This window comes from Saccopteryx leptura, chromosome 7, assembly GCF_036850995.1.
Source record: "Saccopteryx leptura isolate mSacLep1 chromosome 7, mSacLep1_pri_phased_curated, whole genome shotgun sequence".
NCBI lineage: Eukaryota > Metazoa > Chordata > Mammalia > Chiroptera > Emballonuridae > Saccopteryx > Saccopteryx leptura.
The window spans coordinates 117609573-117633499 of record NC_089509.1 but is presented as its reverse complement, the minus strand read 5'-3'; the positions used below and the strand labels follow the sequence as shown (position 1 = coordinate 117633499).

Genomic DNA, 23927 nt, shown 5'->3' with positions numbered 1-23927 from the left:
TTTTTTATGAAATAAGCATAATCATATTGACACTAAGCCCCCAGAAAGATCAAATGCAAATGGAACTGCAGATCCGTCATAGAGTATTCATGCAGAAATTTCAACTGAAATGTCAGCACACGGAAAGCCAGCGGCACAGTCCACAAGCAGAACACCGCAGTCAGGCACCGGATACTCCCAAATGCAAGAACGTTTTGAGCGCAGGATGTCTATGAATACATCAAGTGGTGTGAAGAGACCCAGACGTGAAAACCATCACCTCGTCACTATAGACGCTGACAGTCCATTTTTGTTAGGATAAAAATAAAACACAACATTTGGAACATGTGGATACTTCTTTAGCATGACAAAGAATTTCCATCTGAGTTCAAAAGCCAATAATGAAATTGTTCAAAATGCTTTAATGAAATTCACTGGAAACATTTTCACCGAGCTCAGGAAAAATACCAGGTTGGCCATTGTCACCGCTGTCCCATCTCATCTATTAAACACTGTTAGACCTAAGAAAGAACGTAGCGATGTAGAGATTGGAATGGAGGAGGCAGAATGATCATTTTGTGAATGCATCCTAAACTTATAAAAGCAAAGAGAAGACACTGTAACACTACTTTAAAACATGAGAATTCAGATGGGGGAGTTATTCAATTAATGTACAGAAAGCAATAGCTTCTGTGGGCACAGAGAGCCGCTAGATAAAAGAAAATAATAATAATAAATGGGTCCGTTTACAACAGCAACAACACAAAGACAAAATACCCAGGAATAAACTTAGTAATAAATGTGTGTCTGTGTGAAGAAAAGTTTAAAACATTCTCAGGGATGCAAATAAAAATATGAATAGACACATTGTGTCTTTAGGTAGGAATACTCGACATCATAACTACTTCAGCTCTTCCAAACATCATCAGTAAATGCAGTAGGATCCCGTAAACTTTATTCTAAACTTTGAGTAGAAAATAAATAATCAAGAATCACAGAATATTCTGAGAACAAAGTGCAATGAGGAGTAATCAGCTCTTCCAAGTATTAAAACATGTTACTGGGGTCCATTGGTACAAGAAAATGACTAGAAAGACACATTAGTGTAAAAGAATGAAAAATGAAGCAATATTCCTAAACACCCATGGAAACGCAGTACATAATAAATGTGGTACTCGCTTTTCCTGTGTAAGAAAAACAAAAAGACTATTTAATTCATAGTATTAGAATAACCAGCTTGTCATGAGAAAAAGAAGAGAATTTTTCTGTCTCTTTATACCAGAATGGTTTCAAATGAATCAAAGGTTTAAATATCAAACAGAACAAAAGGACAAAAGGACTTGGAGAAGCCAAAGAAGAAATATGTCCTAACCTCCTGGTGGGAAAGACTGCCCACTGCTGTTGTGCGTCCCTGGAGTCACGGAAGAAAAAATGATAGACCCAACCCATAAAAAATATGTTAACCTGCATGACAAAGCCAACCCCCAGTAAAGTCAAGTGACAGATGGCACACTGGGAGAATTATTTGTAATAAGTATCACAAGTAAGAGGTCATTTTTCTAATATATAAAGAGTTCTTACAGCTCTGTAAGAAAAAGATCAATAACCCAATTAAAAAAAAAAAAAACAGCTACAGAGTTTGAACGGGCAGCTCTCAGAAAAGAAGATTTAAATGGATTTGAAACATAAGAGAAGATATCCCACATGTGAAGAGATGATCAGCCTCACACAGAGAAGAGAAATGCGAATTAAAACCACACTGCAGCCTGACCAGGTGGTGGCGCAGTGGATAGAGCATCAGCCTGAGAAGCAGAGCACCCAGGTTCTAAACCCCGAGGTCACCAGCTTGAGCACAGGGTCACTGGCTTCAGTGTGGGATCATAGATATGACCCCGTGATTGCGGGCTTGAGCCTAAAAGTTGCTGGCTTGGAGCCCATGGTCACTGGCTCAAGCAAGGGGTCACTTGCTTTGCTGTAGCCCCCCCCCAATCAAGACACATATGAGAAGGCAATCAATGAAACAACTAAGGTGCCGCAAAAAGTTGATGCTTCTCAACTTTCTCCCTTGCTGTCTGTCTGTCCCTATTTGTCCCTCTTTCTGTCTCTCTCTGTGTCTCTGTCACACACACACAAAAAAAATACTGCAGACAAAAATTGATAAATTAAACCTCATCAAAATTCAAAATGTTTGCACTTCAAAAGACACACTAAGAAAAGGCAAAGGCAGGAATAGACCAGGAGGAGAAGGTAGTATTTGAAAACGTATACCTGATAAAACACTTGTATTCAGAGTATACGAAGAACCCTTCCATCTCAATGATGAGAAGATAAACAAGCCAATCAAACATTTGGCAAAAGACTTGAACGGACAAGTCACCAAGAAGGATGAATGGATAGCTAATAAGCACATGAAAAGGTGCTCAACATCATTAGTCACAAGGAAAATGGAAATTCAAACCACAAAGAAATGCCATTTTATACCCATCAGGACAGCTGTGATGGGAAAGAGCCCAGCCCCGCCTGCCGGAATACTGGTCACCGTTGGCCAGTGAGGAGGCTGTGGGGGAAGGGAGCCTCAGACGTCGCAGGTGGGAACATAAAAGGTCGAAGCCACTTTGGAAAACCAGTTTGTCACTCTCTTAATCATTAAATGTGGATTTAACAAGTGTCTCAGCAGTTCCACCCTTAGAACTCTATTCAAAAGAAATGGAAACAGATGTACACAAACACACACACACACAGTACATGAATATTCATAGCAGCAGTACTCATGATAGCCAAACATTTGACAACACCTGAGCGTCCATCAGCTGGCGAATGCAGAGGTGAACTGTGGTTTATCTGCGCGACAGAACATGACTCGGTGTGCGTGTTCACTGAAGGAACAAACACGATAGCACAGACGACCCTCAGACACATCGTGCTGACCGAATAAAACCAGACCCTAACGACTGCGTAGTATATGATTTCATTTATACGAAATGTCCAGAAGAAGTAAGTCTGTGGAGGCTGGAAGGAGACCCGTACTTGCCTGGGAAGGTGGGGAAGAGAGAGAAAGGGGCTAATAATCAGTGGACACGAGGGGACATTCTGCGGACCATGGAAATGTCCTGAAATTGATTTATGGCGATGGTTTCACAACTTGGTAAATTGACTGAAAAATGAATTGTGTACTTGGAAAGGATGAATTGTGTGATATGTAAAAATATGCCTCAATAAAATGAAATACATTTTTTTCAAAAAATATAGAAAGCAGATAACAGTCCAAATTTGGCCTTCAGGCCTCATCATTTACCCCCCCCCAAATAATAATAAAACAATAATAATAATGGCTGGCTTAATAAACAAGTCCACTTCTAACTTTGGAGCTTTTACTATAACTGAAGAGACTAGGCAAACACATTCAGCATTGGCATTTAAAAAAGAAAGAGAGCCCCAGACAACTCCAGGAAGCGATAGATTTCTCGGCCACTCCGTTGGCGGACATCACCCCGCGTCAGTGACCACACAGGCAACGCCTACACGGCCAGCACAGCCCAGCAGAAGCTAGTTTGACAACAAGCGGACGTACCCTGGATCCAGAGTTCTTCTGCTAGGAAGCTACCCTGCGGATGTGCCCACATGCCTGCAGAACGATACTGGCACGCACTCATTTGCGGCAGCAGTGTTGGTAAGAGCAAACCGTGGGAGACAACTGTGTTTTCCGACAGGAAAACTGTCACGTAAGTTATGGCACCTCGGTTTTAAAATAAGCAAGGAATCTTTTCTCCGTACCGCTAAGGAAAAGCGGCCAAGGTGTATTTTTAGGAGAAACACGCAGAGCAAGGACAGTGTGTACAGCCTGCGAGCATGTGCACAAAACAGAAGTGCGCTTACCACACGTCCTTGTGTGTGTGTGCATGGACATACAGGTGCACTTTGGAGCACTTTGCGATATTTGAAGAGCATGTGCTCCTAAATTCAGTGTTGGTTGAGAAAATGGACAACCCCAATCACATCCCGTTTTTCACAGACATGACTGGCAGACGATGAGAGTGTGCTGTGTGTATGCTGGTGAGCGTACGCGCACGTATCTGCATGCTGTGTGTATGCTGGTGAGCGTGCGCGCACGTATCTGCACGCTGTGTGTATGCTGGTGAGCGTACGCGCACGTATCTGCACGCTGTGTGTATGCTGGTGAGCGTACGCGCACGTATCTGCACGCTGTGTGTATGCTGGTGAGCGTACGCTCACGTATCTGCACGCTGTGTGTATGCTGGTGAGCGTACGCACACGTATCTGCACGCTGTGTGTATGCTGGTGAGCGTACGCTCACGTATCTGCACGCTGTGTGTATGCTGGTGAGTGTGCACACACGTATTTGCACATACCTATGCGCAGTGGCTCTTGGAGGCAGAGCCGAGGTATCTGGGCCGGCGTGAGAAAGAGGATCTTGTTGGCTGGCTCACAGCACAGGAAGGACACGTCTCACCGCACACTCTTCTGTCGTTTCTGAACCGTGAACCATGTCGACGTGTCACCTGTTCAAAAATTAAATGAACGCAGAGGGAATAAACCACACCGTCGAGTGAGGCTTTAAAAGCTGTGCTGAATTGTGTGCCCCACAAATAAACATTTCACCCTTCTTCATCTGCTCACATTCATATATTTTTTAAAAGTCTTTACATTTCTGGCAGTTTCCAAACTTTTGAGATCCAGAAAGTGCCCGTGTCCCCGTAAGTGCTTCAGGACAGACCCCCCCCCCCACGCCAGGCAGCCACGATTTAGTTCTGTGAGTTGAGGTGAGCCTGATCCCCAAGAAAACATTAGTGTTTGACAAGGGCCTTTTAATCCCGTCCAAAGACGCCCTTTTTATTACCCAAAAATATGCACAACACATACGTCACTTGTCACCTTCCCAGGGCCCTTCTCAGAGCCTCCCCCAACCCCCCACCAAAGTCTTCCAGAGCCCGGATCAGGGACAGGGTGGGGGGCCCCAGACGGTGTGAAGCCGGGCACATGACTACAGTTCTGTTTGGGTTTTTCTTTTTTTTTCCTTTAAGTCCAGATGGTGCCAGCAGAGCCCGCTTTATTCGTGATTAAAGCTGCTTTTTATACTCCTAAAGGTGTGAACTGAGCTCGTAAGAACAACAGAGGCATAAGCACCAAAAGTGTAGACGGGGAAATAAACCTGAGCCCCTTCGTAACCGCTGATGAGCGGGGATCCGCGGGCCCTGCTCCCGGGAGGTGGCTCAGCACACACGCTGGCTCGAGGCGAGCTGTCGCCAGCCCTTTCTAGACGACCTCGCTCGCGGGGGCCACGACTGTCCTGAGTCAGGTGTTTGTCCTTCCTCCCGTGTCTGTACACGGAGACCGCACACGCATCCATCCTGAAGTCCTGGAGCCTTGCTTTTTATTTAACGATCTGCGTGTCCCGCTGGAGGGTGAGTGGCCGCCTCGTGTCTCCTCTTCCCTCTTGGCCCCTTCGTTATGACGCGCTTCCTGGCCGGCGCCCGTTTGAGTCCCGGCACGGTCGCTGACCGGCTCTGTGTGTCCTCCACCACGTCACTGAGCTCTCCGTGCCTCAGCGCCCTCGCCAGTAAAATGGGTTCGCGGCGGCTCCACCCACGGGCTCCGCGGAGGAGGAAACGAGTTAGTCTTTGTGGCGCTCTCTGGACCGCGCCCGGCGTGTCACCAGCGCGATGGGGGGACGTTCGCTTCGCGTTAGAGCCGGGGAAACTGAGTCTCGGTTACGTCGCCCGTCTCAGAATCGTGGCCGGTGATGAGCAGAGCCTGAGGGTCACACAGAATCTGCCCCACCCGTCATCGCCAGCGTCCCAGCCCCCAGGATCCACAGCTCTGTGTCACAGGGGGCGTCAGACACACGCTGAGCTGAACTGAATCCTGTTGTTCTTTACGAACCTTGACGGACTCATCAGTGACGCTATGCCAGGTCCTGCTTGGTAAATATTTGAGATTCTAGAGCCATGGAAGGGTTTTGGTCAGCGGAGGAAATATAAAATAAATCACAGGCGAAAGAAACCAAGTCTCAGAAGAGGTGCGTGATCGTGTATGGGAAGGTGGCATTATTTATTAAAAGGGCAGCTGTCACCACCGGGGTCCAGGCAGGAAACAGCGGTGTCCCCCAGCTCGGGTTTGGGGGAGAGGGTGCCCAGGCCGGGCAGTAGGGCTGTGCCTGGCGTGCGGAGGACGCCTCCCTCCCGGCCACAGAGCCTCTGGGGCTTGGAGCAGCTCCGCCTGCTGTAGGAGCTATGGGCCCAGAAATGCCCGACCTCTCTCTCCATCGGCCTCCGTGCCCACTGCCGCCTCCTGCTGGAGAATCCGCCCAACGGCAGGGCAGGCGGAGCCCCAGGATGTCCCCAGGAGGGGTGGGCCTCCAGGGCCCAGAGCCTGGCAGAGAGGGCGAGGGGCCAGCACACGCCCTTCCTTCCCTCAGGACGCGAGGGGGGGGGGAGCCCTCGTCCTGACCGGCGCTACTTAAAACCGCTACCATTGTCCTGTTTTTTCACCAGGTTATAGATGATATCATCGCAAAGCAAAAGGAAGAGGAGAAAAACGAAAAGAAGAAAAAAAAGGAAAAGGAAAAGAAAGCCAAAATAACTAAGAAAAAGGAAGAAACAAAGAAAAAAAGGAAGGTAAGGAATCCGGAGCCTTAGGAACTTGAGTCCCGTTTGGAATCAGCGGGATCCTCTCAGACCTGCTAGGACTGCGGTCCGTTCCCTAGGAAACCATGCTGCCACCAACAGCCTTTCCTTTCTTTCTTTCTTTCTGTTGATCGATCATGGCTTGCTATCTCCTCTGTGATTTATAAGCACTATTTAGGGTGAGAGGTGGTTTCAACAACTCAGATACTGTCCCTGTGAACCCCCCTATGCAATAGCTTTGAGCTTTCATTCCTCAAGACGAACGGTCCCACGTGTCTCCCCTCGCGGGGCGGAGATCAGGAAAGTGCTCGGCCGACCGCGTCACCACAGCCAGGGCCAGTGACCGTGTCCGCCTCAGCCGAAGCGAGCTCGGCCAGATTTACCGCTTAGTCCCGACGTCTCGGGTGTGTCTTCACGGGGATTTGAGTTTCTCTCCTGTGTCCCGAGCAAGTCGGAGTCCGAGCAGTGTCACTCGGACCAGGCCACGCCGTGTGCGGAGGGGGCTGGAGGTGGCCGTGGTGTTGGAAGTGGCCACGGGGAGTGGAGGTGGCATGAGGTGGGCTCTGCAGGTGCTGTCATCGCAGGACCGTCACCGTTGAGCAAATGGCAGGCGCAATCCCAGGGTGGCCCGTCACCCGGCACACACGCCTCCCCGGGGGGTGGGGCTCGGGCTGGAAGGTCGTGTCCTCCTGGAACGTGACTGTGTTTGAGCAGCATCGGTGCGCAGACTTACTACCTCACAGCTACCCCAAGTCCCGATCCGAACCCGCTCGGGGGACTAGGTCCCCAGAGGTGACGGTCCCTCTGTGACTCTGTCCAGAGGCGGGGACCAGCGCTGGCTCAGGTGGCGACGGCCGCGCTCCTCATGTTCCGTCCGAGAGGCGGGTTCCGGCAGACACGCCCGGACTCCAGGACTTCCCTGGGGTGGGGGCGCTGGGCCGGGTCCGTTCGACTGCTCCCGGGGCTCTGGTACCACACCAGGATGAGGTTGGAACGGGCCGGGCTGGGCCGTGAGATCCGGAGGACGAGTGACGGGAGCAAGGAGCCGGGAGCCGCGAGCAAGGGGAAGGGTGATGGGATGCAATACCATCAATGCAATAATACCCAACGCAGATGCAATAATACCCAGCGCAGATGCAATAATACCCAACGCAGATGCAATAATACCCAACGCAGATGCAATAATACCCAACGCAGATGCAATAATACCCAACGCAGATGCAATAATACCCAGCGCAGATGCAATAATACCCAACGTAGATGCAATAATACCCAACGCAGATGCAATAATACCCAACGCAGATGCAATAATACCCAGCGCAGATGCAATAATACCCAGCGCAGATGCAATAATACCCAGCGTAGATGCAATAATACCCAGCGCAGATGCAATAATACCCAACGCAGATGCAATAATACCCAGCGCAGATGCAATAATACCCAGCGTAGATGCAATAATACCCAACGCAGATGCAATAATACCCAGCGTAGATGCAATAATACCCAGCGTAGATGCAATAATACCCAACGCAGATGCAATAATACCCAGCGTAGATGCAATAATACCCAGCGTAGATGCAATAATACCCAACGCAGATGCAATAATACCCAACGCAGATGCAATAATACCCCACACCCCCACACACGCGAGGCACGGGCACGGCGATAAAAACCCCTCGGCACGATTGTACCTACTGGTCGCGTTGGCGCGCTCAGCTCCCGTGCAGTGACGGGCAGGATGCTCCCATCCGCGCCCACCTCTCCCCGCCCCTCTCTTCAGCCGTGTTCCGTTGCGGTTCCCGGCAGGAGCAAAAGAGGACAGACCCCTTGCTGCTCGCTTTGGGCACAGCCCACTCTACTGAAGTGGATGCCGAGGTGACCCCGGGGGCACCCCCCTTCAGGACCCAGGCGCTCAGTTTCCAGCCACCCAGAGGGTCCTTCTGACCTCCGGGTCTAAGGGAGCTGGTCTGTGTGCTGTTACCCCTCCACCACCGCCAGGGCGGCTACATCTGAGGGTAGTCATGTTAGGGTACAAAGACCCAGCCCCTCACCGCACGGGGACAGCTCGGAAGGGTTCTCCCAGCTCCTGGGCCCCCGGTGGGATCGGCTGATGGCTCCCTTGTGATGACATAAGAGTCAGCTCTTCCCTGCACCCAGAGCTGCGTCCGCCCTCCCTCCCTCTCCTGTGGGCGCTGTTCTCAGTAAACCGTCCGAGCATCTCCAAGGAACCAGCTCATGAGACCACCTGTTGCCCCGCTAATCTGCCTGTACCCCCCCCAAAAGTCTCAATTGCTCCCTCCCTACCACCACAAGGGCAACGTACTCGCTAAGGTTCATTTTCATAATCCACCCCTCAGTCGGTAAGATCACTTTTCAGCAGCACCCCAGAATACGGACAACTGGAAGGATTTCTGTTTCATTCTAAGCATCACTTACTTCTCTCTCAGTAGGCACGAGGGTGTTTGACACGTGCAAAGTAAAAATGCACCGTGGGGGATGCTCAGCCATACAAACCTGAAATCATCCGCTCCGCAATCTGGTCCGTGCGGAGTGCAAGTTGTTCTATTAACTACAGGTCGAAGGATCACTTGTTGTGGACCGTTAATGGCAAAAAGCCATTATAGATTCAAGGCTTGGCAGGGGGCTAAGTTCTCCCCCCTCCATCTCCATATTTGGCTTTGATGCTGAGTATTTTGCACCCACTCCACTTGTTTCCTTGAGTTGCAGGAAGCAATATACATGCCCTTCCTCTGACTCTGTTTGTTTCAGATGTTTGTAAATTTCAGTAATGTATCCTGTTTTTGCCTTGGGAGAGTTCCTGTCTTAGCCTTTGATGTGCAACTTTGTATCAGGGTCCTTGATTTGCATAGGTCTATATAATAAAGCGAACTGGGGCTGTGGGGCACTCAGATACTGCCAGGCAGTTTGAGGAGTCCTCCCGGTCCCATCGGTTTTGTTCTGACAAAGTGTGTTTCCTTAATTCCGCACCGTTATTTGGAGCTGCGCTGGTCCGCGGCAGTCACTTAACGGTGAACATCTTGGGACAAAAAGCAAAGTTTGAGACCGTCAGCATTGACGATGTAGTTGCAAACGACGGGTGAAATCCTGCAGTTCCTTAGAAAAGAGTTTATTCCTGAAAAGCACGGGTCTGTAAAGTGACGCTGTGGTGGTGAAAAGAATAAAATGGTGATCGCTAATAAAAATATGGTTTTTATTAATAAAGTATGGTTTAAATTATGTAGGTTTGCTCCTTAGAGGTCAGATTATCTTTTTCATGGACTTTGAAAAGTATTCCAGAATCAACCCCCTAGTGTCCGGAGCACTCCAGAGGCCAGCCGGGCAAACCCGAGTGTGAGGGTTGGTATTCCGACCTGTAGGGGGAAAAGGTGTCTGTTCCTCGTGCTGGTGACAGGGCGAGGCCGGGAGGGGGCACGCTGGTGTGCTTTAACGCGCTTGGGCACCCCCCGACTCACACCCCTGTGCCGCCGTGGCAGCGCTGTGATTATTCCTCGGGAATTTTATAACATTTACTCATTTATCGATGGCCGGCCCCCTGGGTAGAATCTGAACACTTAGGAAAGACCTCATTTTTTTTTAAAAGGACAGATAGGATTACTGGAACATTCCCGCTAACCTCTATAAATGGAATGTACCCTTCAGAACATTGCGCAGGCAGAAGGCCGAAGCTTTGCAAGGTTCTGAGACGTTACAACGGAGTGTGGGTAGCCAGGCAGCGGCTGTTGAGAGGGACTCGGAGGGTGGGAGAGTGGGAGGGCAGGGCCCAGACAATCTCGAAGCCAAAGCCCCGGAGGGCAGCCTCAGGGAGGGACGGTGTGTGCAGCTGCAAAGGTCAGGTCCAGAGCAGGTGGCCTGGGCTGGGGGCTGGGCAGAGCCTCGGACCCCCAGAGGGAAGGGAGAGTCCTCTCTGGGGACTGACGGGAGCAGATGGGACGCAGTTAGGTGGTCGTAGCCCAAGTTCTGTGCTGGGCGGCCGGGTTACGGGCTGGACGGTGGGTGAGGAAGTGACCCAGGCAGTGAGCCCGAGGCAGCAGCGTCAGCGCCAGGCGTGGTCCGACCCAAGGACAGGGGCGGGCCGGGGTCAGGAGCTGGCTCCTGGGGGGGGGGGGTGCACTTTCAATCAGACACGGCTCGAAGATGGAGAGACGCCAGGGAGTTGTTCCCCTGGTTGCTTTTCTTCCTGAGAAAGTGAAGGGTGGGGGGAGGGCGGGGCCAGCCGGTGGGACCGAGAGCTGGGCTCCCAGTCCACAGCCGGTGCAGTAACCCTCCTGCTCCACCTGCCCCGGCCGCAGAGCATGGTCGGGGTCAGGCTTGTCCTGACTGCCTCCCCTCCCACCTCAGTCCCTTCCTGGGGCCAGCCCCACCTGTATGGACGTGTCCAGGAGCGAGCTGCCCAGCCCCATCTGTATGGACGTGTCCAGGAGCGAGCTGCCCGGCCCCACCTATATGGACGTGTCCAGGAGCGAGCTGCCCAGCACCTCACCTGTATGGACGTGTCCAGGAGCGAGCTGCCCAGTCCCACCTGTATGGACGTGTCCAGGAGCGAGCTGCCCAGCACCTCACCTGTATGGACGTGTCCAGGAGCGAGCTGCCCGGCCCCACCTGTATGGACGTGTCCAGGAGCGAGCTGCCCGGCCCCACCTGTATGGACGTGTCCAGGAGCGAGCTGCCCGGCCCCACCTGTATGGACGTGTCCAGGAGCGAGCTGCCCGGCCCCACCTGTATGGACGTGTCCAGGAGCGAGCTGCCCAGCCCACCTGTATGGACGTGTCCAGGAGCGAGCTGCCCAGTCCCACCTGTATGGACGTGTCCAGGAGCGAGCTGCCCAGCACCTCACCTGTATGGACGTGTCCAGGAGCGAGCTGCCCGGCCCCACCTGTATGGACGTGTCCAGGAGCGAGCTGCCCGGCCCCACCTGTATGGACGTGTCCAGGAGCGAGCTGCCCGGCCCCACCTGTATGGACGTGTCCAGGAGCGAGCTGCCCGGCCCCACCTGTATGGACGTGTCCAGGAGCGAGCTGCCCGGCCCCACCTGTATGGACGTGTCCAGGAGCGAGCTGCCCAGCACCTCACCGGCCAGCCGCGGAGCACGGTCAGGGTCAGGCTTGTCCTGACTGCCTCCCCTCCCACCTCAGTCCCTTCCTGGGGCCGGCCCCACCTGTATGGACGTGTCCAGGAGCGAGCTGCCCAGCACCTCACCGGCCGGCCGCAGAGCAGCGGTGAGAGCTCCCCGCCGGGCACTCTGCTCATCCGGAACCCAAGGAATGCTAGGTGCCCCCGTGACGTTCCGAGATTGTCTGAGCCTAGAGATGCCCGGAGGGTGCTTGTAGGCTTCCGTGCCCCCACCTGGACATTGATGGTGGGGCTAGTCGTGACCAAGAGGGAAAAGGACGCCATCTGTAGCTGCACGCAAGGACATCTTAGAATAAAATCTCTATGACCGGTCATCTCACAGTCCATTTCATCACGGAACTTTGCAAATAATTTAATTGTTAAGCTACGAGGTTTTTCCGTTTCTTGTCTGGCTTTACCTGGAGACCCTCTCTGCTGAGGTGCTGGGTGGGGGGACGAGTGGAAATGACCAGTGAGGAGCTTTAGCTCAGTTTGGGGCTCGTGGGAGGGAGACTTCAGAGCGAGCGCCACCCGCGCTGGCCACGGTGAGCTTCCAGAGGCAGGAACGTGAGCTTCTACCTACACTTGACACCGTATACAAACACTAAGAGCTAAACTCAAGGTGGATCGTGAACCGAAATGTAGAACTATTCTCTAAATCCTGTAGAGAAAATAACAGGGCTTGGGGGGACTCCAGCATCATAGGGTCAGGCAAGGAGTTCTTAGACGTGACGCTCGCGCAGGGTCCGGTCCGTGAAGGGAAGATGGGCAAGCCGGACGTCACCAAAGCAAAGACATCTGCCCTGTGTGGTCCCTGTGAAGAGGACAAGGAGACCAGCTGTAGGCCAGGGGCCAATATCTGCCCCCTCTCCATCCGTCAGAGAGGCCTTGCGTCTAGAATACACAACAAACTCTCAAAATCCAACAGTGTAAAAAAAATAGCCTGTCATTCGGATCTTGGATTTAACACCATCTCTGAACGTATCAAGGACCGCCGAGAAGGCACCCCTCCATGAAGGGGACTTTCCTGGGGACAGGGCCAGAGCCAGCGGCCCGCGGCCCTGCGCATACGGGTGCTCAGTGCCGCGGTGAGCGCCTCACGCTGGCGGCTTCGGACAGAAAGGAAAGGGGCTCTGGACAACCCAGGCTTCCTGGCGAGCCGCGTTGCGCTGTGGGGAACTGTTTTCAGTGAACACGTGATCCTGAACACGTGATCGTGTGAATATTGAAGCGTCTTCTCCAGATTTATTCCCGCCAGGGTTTGACTTGACTTAGAGCTGAACTCCCCCGGGAGGGTCCTGGAGCCGAGGGTCGTCTGCCTCGTCACCCAGCGATCTCCCTGACCCGTGGAGGCGCCCGAACCCCTTGGGGCCCAAGGAGCGGCTTCCTGTTGGAGGGCTGAGCCAGCCACATTCTGGTGTTTTTCTAGGTATTTCCAACCAGACGCTGCGCTGCTTCCCAGAGATGGGTCGTGAGTGTCCTGTGTCCCCCGAGGCTGTGCCCAGGCACAGTGATGGCGTCACCTGGAGTGGACGTGTCTGTGTCCCCGGCGTGCAGGGACGGAGAACGGCGTGAGGAGCCCTGCGCCCGGGGAACAGGAACCCCAGAGACGGGGACTCCCTGAAACTGTCCGTACCTCCCGGGGGAAAGCGTGTCCCTCTCAGCAGAATGTCTTTTCTTCTCATCTTCCAAGGATCCTTCTCCCTAAATAGCTCGAGAGCCACTGCGTAGCCCGGACACACCTGGCGTGTAGGAGAAGGTTTCATTAGACACAGGTGATGGTCAGGCAGCTGGGTTTTGTTTTGTTTTCTTCCTTTGCTTGTTAAATGTTGCCTTGTTGCCATGGCGTCCTTTGCACAGTCACTAAGTGTTTTTGCAAAACGTGTAACGAGGTTCTGTCTCCAGCCAGCAGGGAAAGCCAGCGGTGGTCAGGGAGGTGCTGGTGAGCCAGCCCCCCAACTTTCTGGGCACGGAGCAGATTCTCGGTGACATTTACAACGTTTTTGAGTGACTGGAAGGGGCTGGGAGGTACCTAGGGTCCTTTCTCGAATTGGGACTCGTGGCCAAGAAGCTGGGCAGGTGTGGGCTGGACCAGGCAGCGCTCAGGACTGAGGTCCACTAGGACCAGCTGCTCTGTTCATCTCCTTCTCGGAGGAGCCCCTGTGTGGGGGGCTGGGGTCCACAGGGGCGTCCTGTCCCAACGCAGAGAGAGCCAGTGTGTCCGGCCAGCCCAGCTCCTCGGGGCCAGGCTGCGCCCTGACGGAAGCCTCCCCCTGTTTGCACACTCTCCGGCCACTTGGAGGACATGAAGGGAAGTAAGCGTTCAAGACGTTTCCATCAGAAAGGGGCGAGACCAAGGCCAGCGGTGTGACAGGACACAGCAAATTGGCAAGACCCCGTCACAGCCAAAGATTTAAAGCAAACAAACAAACAAACAAACAAAAGAGTGACTGGCTTTGAGATGGTGGGTTGAAACCTCGTGGGGAGTTTTCCTCTCCCGGCATTTGCCAAAATGAGCCAACGATGAAATGTTTGCAACAGCCAACAGAAGACAGGGAGATGCCCCGTACACTTCCAGGGCTGGTGACCGAGGGAAGAAGTACCTTTCAGAAAGAAAGCCAACACTTCCCATTATAAGCGTCCTCCTCCAGGGACTGGCGACGGCGTGGGCACCACGTGGGAAGTGGCCCCCCGTGAAGCTACGGGGGTGTGGGCGTCCGCCGTCCTGTGCCGTCGGGAGCCGACGTTCCCCACGCCGGCCTCAGGTGTCCCGTGCCCCTCGGGGACGTCATACTTATGGAAGTGAAGCTGTGCAGACAGACCTCTTCACTCATGCCTTACACACCTATCTAGGGACCGGGCGCTGTGCTGGTTCCGTGTAGGGTACGAAAGATCAGCAAGATGAAACCTGCCACATGGGGTCCCCACAGCCCAAGAGAGCAGTTAAGACGTGTGTCTAACTAGCCAATAACCTGTGCCGAGAAACAGATGCCAGGAAGCCTACGCCAGTCCTGCTGAACAAGGGGAAAGTCGGTTTCACCTGGGGGAATCCAGGACGGCTTCACAGAGGAGGGGACATTTGCCGCAGATCTAAGGAGAATTTTCCACAGAAGGAGATGGGAAAAGGAAGTCAGGTCAGAGAGCAGGTGCACGCCCCGCCTCCACTCCGGCCTTTTCCCACACTCCGGCCGGGGTGCTGTCCCTACAAGCGGACCCACCCACGCCTGGCTGTTCCTGGGCCCCTGTGTTAGGTGCCTTGCAGACCAAGTTCAAGTCTGAAGGACACAGCTCAGAGGCCTTCCGAGGACGGCCCGCCCGCCCCCTGGCTCTCTCGGCCGGGCCCCTGCCTCCGGTCTGTGTGCTCCCCCGTCCGGCACACCCCTGCTGCTCAGAAATGCCCGGTGAGGGTGTGCGAGGCCTGGCTGGCTGTCACCACTGGGGGCGGCTGGGCCCTGGCGGTGTGGGGACACAGGGGACTTCTGCTGGGTGTCCCTGCGGGCTCTGACCTGACTGCAGAGACGTGGCAGCAGGGACCGAGGACAACGTGGGTGGGCTCTCCACACTGGGGGCCCCGGGTGGGGGGTCCGGCAGGGACCGAGGACAACGTGGTGGGCTCTCCACACTGGGGGCCCCGGGCAGGGGTGTCCGGCAGGGACCGAGGACAAGGTGGGTGGGCTCTCCACACTGGGGGCCCCGGGCAGGGGTGTCCGGCAGGGACCGAGGACAAGGTGGGTGGGCTCTCCACACTGGGGGCCCCGGGCGGGGGGTCCGGCAGGGACCGAGGACAAGGTGGGTGGGCTCTCCACACTGGGGGCCCCGGGCGGGGGGTCCGGCAGGACCTGGGCTCCAGGGAGGACGCTGGGGTTCCGGTGTCCCCTCGGCCCAGGGGGGGGACAGCAAGCAGGAGGAAGGAGTAGCAGGTGCTTGCAGGAGCGCAGAGGGCGGAGCCACAGGACAGACAGACGGGAGCAGCTTCGGAGCAGGGTCGCGGAACGTGGTGGGGGGAGGGACGGGACCAAACTCAGGGCACGGGGGGGGGGGGCGGGGACCACAGGGAGGTGACAGAGACGGGGTGCCGGTATGGGGGGCACCTTGTGAGCCAGCAGGCAGAGCTACTGGTGTCAGCCTGGCCTGCAGGGACCACAGGGAGGCAACAGAGATGGGGTGCCGGTATGGGGGGGGGCACCTGTGAGCCAGCAGGAGGGGCTACTGGTGTCAGCCTGGCCTGCAGGGACGGGGTGCTGGTATGGGGGGGGCACCTGTGAGCCAGCAGGAGGGGCTACTGGTGTCAGCCTGGCCTGCAGGGATGCTGCCCAGGAGGGTGGCAGGGACGGGGTGCCAGTATGGGGGGCACCTTGTGAGCCAGCAGGAGGGGCTACTGGTGTCAGCCTGGCCTGCAGGGACGGGGTGCTGGTATGGGGGGCACCTTGTGAGCCAGCAGGCGGAGCTCCTGGTGTCAGCCTGGCCTGCAGGGACGCTGCCCAGGAGGGTGGGCAGGGACGGGACCTGCGCTCCACAAACCTGGAAGGAGTCTCTGCGCTGGTCCGTGGTGACAGTCATCCGGTGGGTGTGCCCTGTGCTGTCCAAGGGGACAGGTGCACCGTGCCTGTGACTCAGCGTGATTCCGCTTCCACAGGAGGAAGAGGAGGGATGGACAATGTCTCCCAGCGTCTTCCTGCCCGTGATGGAGGAAGGAAATCACGCATACAAAGGTCAGTTTGGGAGAATGAGCGTGACAGCTGGGCGGTCCCTTGGTCATCCCGGAGGACCCCTGGCCCCGCACCCAGCCTCGGGGGGGAATCCAGAGCCCAGTCACAGAGGCTGGGACCGGGCAACTCAGAGCCAACACCGTCTGCCCGTTGTGTCTACTGTGAAATTATTTGTGTGCCCTCAGGGCATAGACGGGGTTTTTGAAAAAGAAAAAGGAAGCTACAAATGGGACGAGAAGGTGATCTAAGCCTCCGTTAGGGTCTTGAGCCCTTAACCCGTCGTCCTCTGGCTGGAAGGAGAGGGGAGGCAGGTACATCCCGGGTGGCCCGCATTAAGAAAACCAACACTGTACCCATAGCAGAGTGGCACAGTCCTCCATGCCGGGCCAGGGCCAGGCCCTGACACAGCCCTCTGTCCCTCACTCAGCACAATTAGCACGGCCGCAGTCCAGCACGGTCCGCGGGGCGGGAACCGGCCGTCCAGATGTCTCCGTGACCACTGCTGGAACAGTGACCGACTCCTCTGGGTCCACTCCCCGTCGGGACCACCCCCCACACCGAGTGTGCGGTCACGGGCGCCAGCTGGGGGTCCCCGAGAAACGCCGTAGGGACGTGAAGCAGAGCGTGTCCCCGCGTCAGTCGTGTGTGCCTCCTGCTCGACTCCGTCCCCTGTCTGGACGGCACCCGGGCTATTATTTACATCACGTACGCTTTTTCAGTCGGCCCAACGGTTGTACCCCCAATAAATTGAGCCTCCTCTTCGGCCACCATCTCAGTGGCCTCACGGGTCTGATGCCAGTTTAAGCGAGGCGAGGACGTCCGTGGACCCACTGTGTTTTCCATAGCGCTGGTGGCGAGGGCCCCGCGGCGAGGTGCTGACCCGCGGGGCCGGGCACCCCGAGGTGAGGACGTCCGTGGACCCCGATGTTTTCCACAGCGCTGGTGGCGAGGACCCCGCAGCGAGGTGCTGACCCGCGGGGCCGGGCACCCCGAGGCGAGGACGTCCGTGGACCCCGATGTTTTCCACAGCGCTGGTGGCGAGGGCCCCGCGGCGAGGTGCTGACCCGCGGGGCCGGGCACCCCGAGGCGAGGACGTCCGTGGACCCCGATGTTTTCCACAGCGCTGGTGGCGAGGGCCCCGCGGCGAGGTGCTGACCCGCGGGGCCGGGCACCCCGAGGAGGAGACGCGGCACTCGGGCCGGGCAGCTGCTCTCATCGGGGAGAAGGGGGTGGAAGGGCCACGTCTGTGTTTAGTAAGGGCCCGGGACACGCAAAGCTTTGTGACTTCTATGCCCGTTTCTATCCTTCACGACCACCGGGACAGGCACATGTCACCGGCCCCCTGTGGGCAGGTACTGGCGGAACCCCTGCCATCGTTCAAGTTTCGTTTCATCCACTCTGTAACCGACAACGGAGCAGAGCAGTCGATATCAGATACATCTGATCCCTTGTAAATTCCTTCAACAACCTCTGACTGTCCCAGGGTGCCAGGCGGCGGGCCAGCCGGCAGGTAGATGCAGGGAGGGCACACTCCTTCAACACGCCTCCCGGGGTGGGGTGGGGACAGTGGCATACGCTGGGTGGCTGTGGAAGCCAGGCCGGCAGCAGCAGCGTCCCCTGGGCCCAGCTGGGCCCAGTAAGGCGCCCACAATGTCACGGCGGGCTGTGGGGGTCACCAGTGCAGGTGTGTGCTCGCAACAGTAGCACCCCATTATCTTTAGGGCGTCCCCGACAGCCCTCGTTTGCTGCGTACTCTGTCTGACCTCCTTGCCCTCGGACGCGTCCGGTCACGGGGCAGCTGGTGTTCCTGGGGAGCCCTCGCTCCTGATGCCGGTCACTGTCGTCCTCGGCCCTGCCTTTGCCTCTCCTGACCATCTTCACCCCCTCTTGCTCTTCCCACCCCCTCGTCGCGGTGAGCCCGCCTTCCCGGGTGTCCTGAGCAGGGCGCCGTGTACATCTAGACGCTCTCCTGCACGCGTGCTCGGGTGACGGTATCCCCAGGATCTGGAGGGCCTGGCCCTCTTGTCCCCTGCTGTCCCCACGTGGAGAAAGCAAGGGAAGACAGTGAGAACAGGAAGACAGTGGGAGGGAGCAGAATCCTAGTCTCCCATCACGGGAAGCCAGGGGCTGTGCTGAAACAGGTAGCCGTGCAAGCATATTCTTTAGACACCAGGAAAAGGACAGAGAAACAGCTGAGCTCATGTGGAAATGCATCACTTCACGCCCTACTCCAGGGGCTCAGTTCGTCCTCCCATGAGCCAAACACACTCCCTCCACAGGGCACTCGTGCCTTCTGTTCCCCTTGCCTGAAACGCTTGTCCCTGCAGGCCTTCCCCGCCTGACTTCCCTCCATCGGACTCGGACGTGTGTACTCGCTGTCTCCCTGCAGTGGGATGCCAGGTTCCTGGGGCAGGGCCTTCTGCCGTTGGCCCCTCTGAGAGCAGTGCCCGGCTGGTCACTGGGCTCAGTGGAGTCATGAAGTTAACCATGTATGAACAAATATATATAATTAGATGATACAGGCATAAACCAGGTGTATGAATACTTCTGAATGTATCCAGTGCCTTCTCTTGCGCGTGAACGAACGTGGGACGGAATGTCATCAGGCGATGTCAGGGAAGGCAGACAGAGGGAGACTTTTTATTACACCCTTTTCATACTCTCTGCCTCTCTTTCATACAATGTGCTAATAAGCCGTGCTTTGATAAAAGCGAAAATTAATTTGGGGGAATTCTCATCTGTCTGTGGGAGGCCAAGTCTTCTGACCCACTGACCCACGCAGGAACGCTCTGAGACTCTTCTATCCACGGCTTTCCTCTAATCTCTGTTCCCATGAAGGCTTAAAAAAGAGAGAGAGAAAGAGAGAGAGAGAGAGAGAGCCCCACGCCGCGGTCCTTCCGGAGGGGGACACGGCTCACTTCCCTGGTTGGATGTGGTGACGCTTCTTGTGTTATCTGCCAGGTCTTGGGTAACGTCAAGACATGAAATGTCTCTTTTCTTAAAAAAAAAAAAAATCATCAGTGTTTTTTTTTTAATAAATCATGAGCATTTTAATCGCTGAGATTAAGCCCCCTCCCTTGTGAGCCCCACCCCCACCCACCCCCTCCCTCGAACGTGTGAAACTGCCGCCTGCCTTTCATTCCGGGGAATAAAGGCTCATTCTCCGCGCAGGGGAGAGCAGACCAGGGGTTGCCCTCTGAGGGCCCTGAATAGCTGCCCGCATTGACAAACGCCCGTGAAATTCTTGAGGGGATTGAGGGGCACCCCGCTCCGAAGTGTCATGAGAACAGCCACGTCCCCGCGGAAAGAAAGCTGAGCCCGTGCGAGCGTCCCGGAGGCGAGGGCGGCGGGCTGCGTCTGGGCAGCACGGTCACGGGCCATCCTGGTTTCCTTTCCGGGGGGGCTCTGTGTTCCTGTCTGCTTTCCATTTACTTTCTAATTTCTTTTCCCCCACCTGGCACCGGACATCATTATTGCAGTTTCATCGACGGTATGCCATAGGCCAGGGGTCCCCAAACTACGGCCCGCGGGCCGCATGTGGCCCTCTGAGGCCATTTATCTGGCCCCCGCCACACTTCCAGAAGAGGCACGTCTTTCATTGGTGGTCAGTGAGAAGAGCACATTGACCATCTCATTAGCCAAAAGCAGGCCCATAGTTCCCATTGAAATACTGGTCAGGCCCTGGCCGGTTGGCTCAGCGGTAGAGCGTCGGCCTGGCGTGCAGGGGACCCGGGTTCGATTCCCGGCCAGGGCACACAGGAGAAGCGCCCATTTGCTTCTCCGCCCCTCCCCCTTCCTCTCTGTCTCTCTCTTCCCCTCCCGCAGCCAAGGCTCCATTGGAGCAAAGATGGCCCGGGCGCTGGGGATGGCTCCTTGGCCTCTGCCCCAGGCACTAGAGTGGCTCTGGTCGCGGCAGAGCGATGCCCCTGGTGGGCGTGCCGGGTGGATCCCGGTCGGGTGCATGCGGGAGTCTGTCTCTCCCCGTTTCCAGCTTTAGAAAAAAAAAAAAAAAAAAGAAATACTGGTTTGTTGACTTAAATTTACTTGTTCTTTATTTCAAATATTCTATTTGTTCCCGTTTTTTTTTTTTTCTTTTTTCTTTTTTCATTTTTTCTGAAGCTTGGAAACAGGGAGAGACAGTCAGACAGACTCCCGCATGCGCCCGACCGGGATCCACCCGGCACGCCCACCAGGGGCAACGCTCTGCCCACCAGGGGGCGATGATCTGCCCATCCTGGGCGTCGCCATGTTGCGACCAGAGCCACTCTAGCGCCTGAGGCAGAGGCCACAGAGCCATCCCCAGCGCCCGGGCCATCTTTGCTCCAATGGAGCCTCGCTGCGGGAGGGGAAGAGAGAGACAGAGAGGAAGGCGTGGCGGAGGGGTGGAGAAGCAAATGGGCGCTTCTCCTGTGTGCCCTGGCCGGGAATCGAACCCGGGTCCTCCGCACGCTAGGCCGACGCTCTACCGCTGAGCCAACCGGCCAGGGCAAAATAAGCTTTTTTATAGTCCGGCTCTCCAATGGTCTGAGGGACAGTGAACTGGCCCCCTGTGTAAAAAGTTTGAGGACCCCTGCCATAGGCTGTCCTTGACATCCTGTGGCTGTTCTGTAACAGTTTGTGCTTCCTGATTCCTTCCCCTCCCCCCCTCCCCCCTCCCCGCTCTCCTCCAGGTCCCAACCCCGCCCGCTCTGGCAGCCACCGGCCGGCTTGCTGTGTCTGTGAGTCTTATTTCCATTTTTGTGCGTTCGTTTGTTCTCTGCTTTTAGACCCCACAGGTGAGTGACACCTCACGGTCCCCGTCTTTCTCGGACCAACTTACTCGCTTAGCACCACGCTCTCCAGGTCCATCCGTGGCGTCTTGTCGCTGGGGCTTCGACCTCGTTCTTGTCCGTGGCCGAGGAATGCTCCGATGCGCCACCCCTACATTGTTTACCCACGCGTCTATCAACGGGCGCTTAGATTGCTTCCGTGTCTTGGCGACTGTCAGTCACGCTGCCGTGAACACAGGGGTGCGCATCTCCTTTCAGATGCGTGGTTTGGGGTTTTTTTGGCTACATACCCGGGAGTGGAACCGCTGGGTCATAAGGCAGTTTGTTTTTTTAATTTTTTGAGGACCCCCCCCTCCCGATACCGTTTTTCACGTTGGCCACACGAGGGTCCCCTTTCCTCCACATCTTGCGCCAGCACTTGGGTTGTTTCTTGACTTGATGTCTCCTTTTATTACTAAATGCGCTGCTTCCCAATTTGGGTAAACCCATTCTAGGGGGGAAAAGCAAGGTAAATAAATAATGCCGCAATTTTTTTTCCTTTAAACCATCCTAATGAGAGTAGAGAAGAGTTTTGCTGTCGGAGAAGACTTCGTCATCATACACGTCAGAAAAGAGTTGTTACGAGCAGATAGTGCATTTTCACTAGTTACTGTTATTAATAGTCTATTTGCTATCAGTAAATAGGTACATTTAAACCTTTTATAGTCTTTTCAAGCGGGGGGGGGGGGGGGTCTTGCCTTTTAAGAGAAGCGTGATATCATCCCTGGGCCACACGTTTCCACAGTTTAAGCGAATGTACTTTTCAGCAAACCCCTGAGCCTGTGGTGTGCACACGCCCAACATGCTAACAACAAATTCACCTTCCGGGGGCTCAGGGCAAAGATTAAACTAAATAGTCATGACGTGAGACATCTTTCACACCAACAGGATGATACAGACGATTTATCCATTGCCTGTTCTCTGGCCTAACTCTGGTGAACAGGAGTGACCTCTCTGGCCTCTCTCACTCATGGGAGTGACTATTTAAAGTAATAAAAATACAGGCCCGGCCTCCCGGCTGTTTCCTGTAATGCCCACTCCTGCCCTCCTCACCTCGGCCCATCTCAGCCTTTTGGGGTCCCCTCCCCTTTGGTCTTCGGACCTCAGTTCCAGGCTGGTCACCTGCACCGTCTGGGTGATGACTCCACTTTGAACTTCTCCTCTCTGTCTTCCTGGCAGAGACTGTGGTCAACCAGCGACTGTCACAGCCCTGCCCAAGCCACAGTTCCCTTGACCAGCAAGTGGGGGGCTGGTGAGCCTGAGAGCCCTTGCCAGACCTGGACCCAGGCAGGCTCTCCACGCCAGCCCTTCTGCTGAGCCAGCAGTCCCCGCCACCCTAGCAGCGAGGCGGTCTCACGGACTGTGTGCGGCAAACAGCGTGCAGTGACCGCTTCCGGCTCCGGCAGTCTCCACGCCAGCCGCTGCCCGTGGCGCCCAGACCCAACCCAGTGTTGGGGACGCCAGCGTCCTCACACCTCGTCCTGTGGCAGGTGTCCCGTCTGGCCGGGTCCTGGCTCCGACCACTCAGCAGGACACGTTCACTGGCCCTCCGTCTGCCCCTTGGCTGACGCCGGTCTGCTCCTTGGGCAGCTGTCCTGTGGGGCTCCTCTCTCTCAGGAGGAGACGGTTGATGAGGACGGGGTTCCGCCCGACCCCAAGGCATCGGCCCTTGGAAGCTGCGAGCCCCAGCAGGAGCCAGGCGGCCGGAGCCCTGGGGTGCTGTCCTGCCCACTCGCCCGCACTGCGTCGGAATCTCCATGTCATTTTGCTCCGCCCCTCCAGCTGCAGCGTGGCCTGGCCACACCACGCCCTGTCCCTGGACCTTCTCCTTCCCACCGCTCTGCTCACCCCAGGCCTCGGGTTTGTGGAGAGATGCCACCCTTCCCTGCACGTGCTTGCCCGCCTGACTCTCCGGGCCCCTTCTCTGCTCTCTGTCTTCACGGCCGACACCTCCTTCTGTCTGGGGCACCCAGACATAGGGCTCCGTCCGTGACTGTGGCTGTCCTCACTGCGTCACTCCACGCCCTCCCTGGTCGGCCGCGTCAGGGGCCACAGGCCTGGCCAGTCTCGGGGTCCCCGTGCCATGCTCACAGGGGAGACCGTGGCGGAGAAGACTCTGTCCCTTCGCGCACCGCACCACCTGCCCTCCGGGCTGCCGTCTGGGCAGCCTCCCCCCGGCCCCCGCAGCCCCAGCTGCCGGCCCGCGTTGGTGGGCATCCCCGCCTGCCAGGTTCCCAGCAGCGCGGCCACGCTGGGTGGTGGCTGGAGGGTCGGGCCCCGCACGCTTCCATCCCAGTCTGCACGCGGATTCCGGGAGGAGAGCATGTTCCCCCAAAGCGGGCAGTCTCGTCGGCCGTCGGAGACGCCCCCAGGCCCCCTGCCTGGCTCCCGGTGGCCTGTACCCCGGCACCCCTCCTGAGAAACGAACTTGATCTCCGTTTATCCCAGGGATGCGACCTTCTCCTTACTTTCTCCAGGGTCACATTTCTCTCACCACCCTCCTCAGGGCCAGGACAAGGCAGAAAGGAAGTGTGAAACAGGAGTGACTTCACACGCACCCACAAAGCAATTCAGTCACGCAGCCACTGGGGCTCAGGGACAAGGAAGGGGTGCAGCTGCTGAGTTTCGGGAGGGAATGTGTGCTTGCATGTCCATTG

The 23927-nt window shown here is 56.0% G+C and overlaps 1 protein-coding gene across 4 annotated transcripts in view; it reads left to right on the top strand.

The window, feature by feature from the left end:
- IQCA1 (IQ motif containing with AAA domain 1) overlaps positions 1-23927 on the top strand; it is a 149764-nt gene that overhangs the window by 69216 nt on the left and 56621 nt on the right. For all 4 annotated transcript variants that reach the window (XM_066345176.1, XM_066345178.1, XM_066345175.1 and 1 more), the window contains exons 8-9: positions 6492-6614; positions 16390-16465. In XM_066345176.1, the coding sequence (XP_066201273.1) occupies positions 6492-6614; positions 16390-16465 (199 nt within the window). The remainder of the gene's footprint in view (positions 1-6491; positions 6615-16389; positions 16466-23927) is intronic.